This window comes from Physeter macrocephalus, unplaced genomic scaffold (assembly GCF_002837175.3).
Source record: "Physeter macrocephalus isolate SW-GA unplaced genomic scaffold, ASM283717v5 random_4, whole genome shotgun sequence".
NCBI lineage: Eukaryota > Metazoa > Chordata > Mammalia > Artiodactyla > Physeteridae > Physeter > Physeter macrocephalus.
In genome coordinates this window covers 89,684-96,498 of record NW_021145290.1, presented here as the reverse complement: position 1 = coordinate 96,498, position 6,815 = coordinate 89,684, and the positions used below count along the sequence as shown (strand labels likewise).

The window sequence follows — 6,815 nt, the reverse complement described above, 5'->3', positions numbered from 1 at the left end:
AAAAAGTTCGGTCTGGTTTTTCTGTTAAGAGGCTATGGAGAGACCCGAACGAAATTTTTGGCCAACCCAATGCATATGATTTAAGTAGCGCTATGACAGTCCCAGTTAGACCATACAAGCTTAAAGGAGGAGCTAATGAGGTAAGCCTTGACATCTACCCAAGAATGAGGAAGAAGGGAGTCTTCTTCCCTCCCTACTTTTTCTTTGATTATGAAAAGGTAGCCACCTTTTTTCTCAGGACAGCAGAGCTCTCTTGCCTGCCTGCTTGTATCCTTCACAAGAGTCCTATACTATTAAATCCACTTCTTGGGACTTCCCTGGTGGTCCAGTGGGTAAGATTCCGCACTCCCAATGCAGGGGGCCTGAGTTCCATCCCTGGTCGGGGAACTAGATCCCACATGGATGCCGCAACTAAGAAGTCCGCGTGATGCAACTAAGAAGCCGGCATGCCGCGCAACTAAGAAGTTCGCATGCTGCAGCTAAGACTGGCGCGGCCAAAAAAAACCCCAGCCCACTTCTTACCCGTCATAAGAAGCCGGCATGCCGCGCAACTAAGAAGTTCGCATGCTGCAGCTAAGACTGGCGCGGCCAAAAAAAACCCCAGCCCACTTACCCGTCACTCTGCCTCTCGTTGAATTCTCTCTGCACCAAGACACAAGAACTGGAACTTCAGTCAGCCCTGAGACCAGGCGTGACGTTTCAGCTGGGAGATTGTGGGTTCAAGTCCCATCTGCCAGAGACTGTCGGTTGGAGTCCCATCTGAGGTGTGCGGTTTCAATTCCGTTTAAATTTTCCTGGTTAGATTTTCCTCTCTCTGCCAGAACCATGGGAAGTCCCAACTTATTGTGAATTCAAGAGATTACTGAGAGCAAAATTATCTCAACAATGGAGAACTCTTCTAAGATGTTTACAAGGTACGGAAATAAAGGGAAACCTCACAAAAATGGAGTTGGGAGGCTAGAGGGGGAGCTCTCATGCAGTATTACTCAAGGTCAATTACAGGAAGACCTGTCAATTACAGGCCCCAACAGAAGAATCATCAATAGGAAGGAATCACCAATTATAGGCACCAAAAGAAAGGATGTACATTGCATCTCCTACAAGAAATCAACTACCCCAGGAACTCAACCAATGAGAAACTCTCATCACCCTGAACTCTCACTTTTCTCCAGTGGATTTTCCTTCCAAACAATGCCTCTCAACTTCCTCTTTCTTTTTAAGTAATTTTTTTTTAATTTTTAATTTTAATTTATTTTTGGCTGCGTGCGGGCTTTCTCTAGTTGCAACGAGTGGGGGCTACTCTTCGTTGCGGTGGGTGGGCTTCTCATTGCGGTGGCTTCTCTTGTTGTGGAGCACAGGCTCTAGGCACACGGGCTCAGTAGTTGTGGCTCGTGGGCTCTAGAGCGTAGGCTCAGTAGTTGTGGCACACGGGCTTAGTTGCTCCGCGGCATGTGGGATATTCCCGGACGAGGGCTCTAACCCGTGTTCTCTGCATTGGCAGGTGGATTCTTAACCACTGTGCCACCAGGGAAGTCCCCTCCTTTTTCTTTATAAAATAATGTTCCTCTCCGTTTTTTTGTTTGTTTGTTTGTTTTCAGTACGCGGTCCTCTCACTGTTGTGGCCTCTCCCGTTGCGGAGCACAGGCTCCGGACGCGCAGGCTCAGCGGCCATGGCTCACGGGCCCAGCCGCTCCGCGGCATGTGGGATCCTCCCGGACCGGGGCACGAACCCGCGTCCCCTGCATAGGCAGGCGGACTCTCAACCACTGCGCCACCAGGGAAGCCCTGTTCCTCTCCTTTTTGTTGTCGTTGTTGTTGGACTTGTCTATGGTTTCCACTGTAGGTTGCTTGTCCTAAATTGTAATTCCATGCTATTTCCCCATAAACCCATCTTTGCTGGTAAAACAACTTTTATTTTTCAGGTCAACGTAGGTGCCAGGCTTGTGTGCTCAGAACAGCCCTACAAGGCCTGTACGGTTTTATTCCCTTTTGCAGGTGAAGCACAGAGCCTGGGAGAAGTCACCCAGCAAATGATGTCTGTCACGCTGCAGCGTCCGTTCCAACTTAACTGGGCCTTTCAGCTATCCCAGAATTTCCAAACTGTAGCCCCCTTGCAGTTGGGGCCAGGTCATTCTCTGTGGTGTGGAGCTGTCCTGAGCACTGCAGGACATATAGCAGCATCCCTAGCCTCTACTCACTAGGTGCCATAACACCCCTATCCCCACCACACCCGGTCCCACGTTGTAACAATTAAAAATGTCTCCAGGTGTCACCAAGTGTCCAAAGGAGCAGGATTGCCCCCGAGTTGAGAATCACTGCTCTAACTGGTTACCCTGCTTATATTGGGTTGACTGCTGGCCCTTAAAGAGATATATCCAAGCCCTAACCCCCAGAACCTGTGACTGTGACCTTATTTGGAAAAGCGTCTTTGCAGATGTTATTAAATTAAGGATCTCAAGATGAGATGATCCTGGATTAACTAGGTAGGTCCTAAATCCAATGACAAGTGTCCTTATAAGAGGCAGAAGAGGAGAGGACACAGACACACAGGGAGAAGACCATGTGAAGATAGAGGCAGAGATTGGAGTGATATGGCCAGAAGTCAAGGAATGCCTGGAGCCACCAGAAGTTGGAAGAGGCAGGGAAGGGTCCCTGGAACTTTCACAGGGAATGAGGCTGTCGACACTTTCAGGAAGAACTGAGAGACAGTACATTCCTGTTATTTTAAGCTACTCGGTTTGTGGTACTTTGTTATGGCAGCCCCAATAAACTGATACCCCTACTGTAGTGGGCACTTGAATTTGGCGCAGAGCAATGGCTCACTCCCACACGGTGCTCATGTTCTTCTGATAGTGCAGTTCCCATGCTTTGCTCTTCCGGTTATTTTATTTGAATGTGTGCTTCATTTCTCTTGTTCTTCCAGAAAGTTCCAAGAACTCCCTTTGCTGTGGCCTGCAGACCCATGTAGTCAGCCGGGGAAGGGAGATACCCATCATTCTGTGCCCCCCACCTACTGTGTGCTCACTCTCCAAATGAGAAGCCCCTTGTGAGCCTTTCTGCACAGCACGCGCGGGAGGTGGGCGTTACCACCCAGAGGGCGACCAGTGTGCTGAGGGGAGAGGTGACCTGCCCAAGGCCACCCAACTGGAGACGCTCAGAGCCTGCTTTGGCCCTGAAAGCTGAGTTCTGTCCCCCTGTCCAGGACTCAGTTTCCCCTCCTGTGAAACAGGGATAGGACCGTTCCTTAACCAGTCATCTGGAATCCCTGGGGACAGTTACGTTTTTGGAATTGGGAATTTTTCAGATCTTAGGAAGGTAACAGGGCGAAAGCTGCCATGTGTTGTGTGATGTCCCTGGGGGGTGTGGGCAAGCCCCTATGTAAAGGGATAAATAAAGGATAAACAGGGGTAAAAAGGGATCATTGATCACTGAAAACAGCCAGGGTCAGTGCCGGGGAAGTGGTCCCTCCGCTGGAGTACTGGCACTACCTTAAGAAAAAGTTGGGTTTGCAGAGCCTTTTTTGGGGATTTGGGGATTGCTGACTGAGGAGAAGAGTATCTCCGTGCACAGCATTTGGGATCTTAGTTCCCTGACCAGGGATGGAACCTGCGCCCCCTACAGTGGAAGCACAGAGCCTTAACCACTGGACGACCAGGGAAGTCCCACGTGTACCATTTAGTCAGGGCTCAGTAAACTTGGTAAGATGGAGGGAGGAAGAGAGAGAAGAAAGGGGTAAGGGAGGAAGGGAGGGGAAGAAGAAAGAGGAAGAAGGAAGGCAGGAGGATGGGGGAAGAAGAGGAAGAGGAGTAGTGGGGAGGAGGAAGGGGGGAAGGAGAAGGAGGAGTGGGTGGAGGAGGGGGAGAAGGTGAGCAAAGGGGGAAGTGGAGGAAGGCTAAGGGGGGGCCTTCAAGAAGGGAAGGAGAAGGGGGAGGGGGAGAGAGGGAGGAAAGGGGGAAGTAGGGGGAATCAGGGCAAGATGGAAAAGAGGGAGGAGAAGTTTAAGGAAGAGTGAAAGGGGAGGAGGAGGGTGAGGAAGGGGAGCAAGCTCTCTGCCCACATTTGTGAATGAATGAATCTCAACTCCAGCTAGTGTGACAGTTCCAGGCCTCAGTTTCTTTACCTGTAAAATGGGGTGATCACAATAGTGCTACCTGGCAGGATAAGAGTGCTGCTGTAGTTACTGGGCATTGTTGACTCCACTGACCCCCGGTTGAGAAAGTAGGGGACCAGTGACTGGCCCTGGGCCTGTCCTCTGGATCTGCCTCCTCGTCCCCATTTTACCCACCCTAGGTGGCCCGCAGGGACCAATGGCAGCATGGGCACGCGCGCGTGCATGTGCCTGTGTGTGTGTGTGTGTGTGTGTGTGGAGGGGAGCACCTGCCCGGTCCTGTCCTCTAAATGGTGCTGGAAGCAGGCCCTGGCCGCCTCCCAAGGAGAGTGCTGAGAAGGTCGGCCAAGCTGTGCAGAAAACAAGCAGGGTGGGGTGCGCAGAGGGGCAGAGGAAAGAGGAGCTTGGAGAGAAGGAGCCAAAGCAGAAACCCAGAGGGCACAGCGCAGTCAGAGCAGGTCCCACGAGTCTGCAGAAGGAGAAGCCCCGGAGGGGAGTCCTCTGTCTTGTACTCACTGTCACTGCCCACCTACTGCCTGAGCTCTGGTAACCCTCGACAGAGCAGCCAAAGCCTGAGGGTCTGTTAGCCATTCCAGGTCAGCCAGGGAACAGGGTGGTGGGCAGCGAGGCCAGCACTGGCCCGCACTTGATCAGGGGGAGGGATTTAGGGTCTCTAGGTGAGCATTTAGGACCTTGGGATGCAAATAAGGGACTCTGTGCAGTTCCTGTGTAAGGGTGGGGAACTGGTGTGGGGATTTTGCCCTCCCTGGGCTGCTGCGGTGAGACTTAACTGACAAGATTTCGGGATTTGGATTTGGGATTAGTTGGGGGTCCTTGGAATATATCTTTTTTTAAAAAAAAAAATTTATTTATATATTTTATTTTTGGCTGCGTTCGGTCTCCGTTGCTAAGCGCGGGCTTTCCCTAGTTGCTGCGAGCTGGGGGCCACTCCTTGCTGTGGTGCGTGGGCTTCTCATTGCGGTGGTTTCTCTTGCTGAGGAGCACGGGCTCTAGGCGCACAGGCTTCAGTAGTTGTTTCACGTGGGCTCAGCAGCCGTGGCTCGCGGGCTCCAGAGCGCAGGCTCAGTAGTTGTGGTGCAGGAGCTCAGCCGCTCCGCGGCATGTGGGATCTTCCCGGACGAGGGCTCGAACCCGTGTCGACTGCACTGGCGGGCAGATACTTAACCACTGTGCCACCAGGGAAGTCCATTGGAATATATCTTTAAGACTGTGGTAGGGGTTGGATATTCTGGGGCCCCTAAGCTGTGAGTTTAGGACTCCCCAGGTCCCTGGAGTCCGAAGAGGCTTTAGGGATTGGATTTAGAATAAGCTGGGGCAACAACCCAGTACAGGTAGGCTCTGAATGTGAACTGAGAGTTGCTAGTCCCCCGGGGTAGGAATTCTGGTTTCCATCTAGGGCTTGGGCCGGGAGCGCCCGGGAGCCAAGCCTCCTGGCTGAGGTACGCACGAGTTTCCTAATCGCCGGCAGGGACGGGACTGGGGAACTGGGAGGCTGGCGAAGTTTAGTTGTCATGGAGACAGCCGCCTTCCTCGCCAGGCGTTCTAGCCCCTGAGTCTCTTTGGCCGTCGTCACTCTGGCCAGGGTGGCCTCTCTATGGTCATGGCCTCCGGAAGGGGGCGGGCGTCGGCTATGCGGCTGTGCGGCAGAGTGGTTCTAAGGCAGACAGGTCGGAAGAGAGCCGGCCTCGGAGGGCAGGTGGGGCGGGGCCTAGGGTGCTAGGAGTGAGGCGGAGGGTGGTGACTGGGCCAAAGCCTGAGGGCGGGGCCGGTGACCGGGGTGGAACTTGGGACAGGGAATACGGGCTAGGCCCAGGACTGGGGGCGGGGCTTGAGCTATTCTGGGCGGGGCCTGGCCCAGAGTGGGTGCGGCGTGTGCTTGTGGACGGGGCCGTAGGCCTAACCTAGGGGCAGAACCTGGTCCAGGGCGGGCGGGATGGGGAATGGGGCTTGTGCTTACGGGCGGGGCCGGAGACCTAACCTGGGGGCGGGGTCAAGCGGGTGGAGGTGGGGCGGATAGAGGTGGGACCTGGAGGAAAGCCCAGGACCTGGGTCTGTGATGGGGCCAAGGTGGACTCTAGGCTTGGGGGCCAAGTCGTTAGGATGGAGCTTGGGTCCAGCGTACAGCTGCTAAGTCGAGGCATGGGGTGGGGCTTGTCAGTGACTGACGGAATGGAAGAGCTGTGCCTGGGGGCGTGGAGATACACTAATGATTGGCAGAAAAGCCTGGGCCGGGCTAGGAGCAAGGAGGCCTGTGCCCACGTTGGGATGGGGCGGAGCCTGTCTGAGACATGCCCAATCCCAGGTTTTGTGGGGGGGCCCGGCTCGAAGCGGGAGCGGAGCGAGACTTCTGGGCGGGGTTGGGTTGGCCGTGGGGCGGGGCCCGGGCGGGCCGTGGTCTCAGAGCTCTCCGCCTCCCCAGGATGCGGGCTCCAGGTGCGGGTTCGGCTGCCGTGGCCTCTCTGGTGCTGCTGTGGTTGCTCGGACTGCCGTGGATCTGGAGCACAGCGGTGGCGCTCGGCGTGTACGTAGGCGGCGGCGGCTGGCGTTTCCTGCGCATCGTCTGCAAAACCGCGAGGCGGGACCTCTTGTGAGTGCAGCCCGGGCCTGATACAAGGGCTGGGGTCGGGGGCGGGCTGAGCGCCCAGTGGGGAGAACAGAGGGGGTTGAAAGGGCAGTCTGGGGGACC

The 6,815-nt window shown here is 54.8% G+C and overlaps 1 protein-coding gene across 7 annotated transcripts in view; it reads left to right on the top strand.

The window, feature by feature from the left end:
• The first annotated feature begins 4,517 nt into the window (after positions 1-4,517).
• SLC27A1 (solute carrier family 27 member 1) overlaps positions 4,518-6,815 on the top strand; it is a 31,899-nt gene continuing 29,601 nt past the window's right edge. For 5 of the 7 annotated variants that reach the window (XM_028483060.2, XM_007116892.3, XM_028483057.2 and 2 more), the window contains exons 1-2: positions 4,518-4,704; positions 6,549-6,716. In XM_028483060.2, coding sequence (XP_028338861.1) covers positions 6,550-6,716 — 167 coding nt within the window. In that variant the 5' untranslated portion in view covers positions 4,518-4,704; position 6,549. Of the gene's footprint in view, positions 4,705-5,804; positions 5,826-6,548; positions 6,717-6,815 lie in introns of those variants that run through there. The other 2 variants (XM_055082020.1, XM_055082021.1) reach the window with 2 other exon arrangements.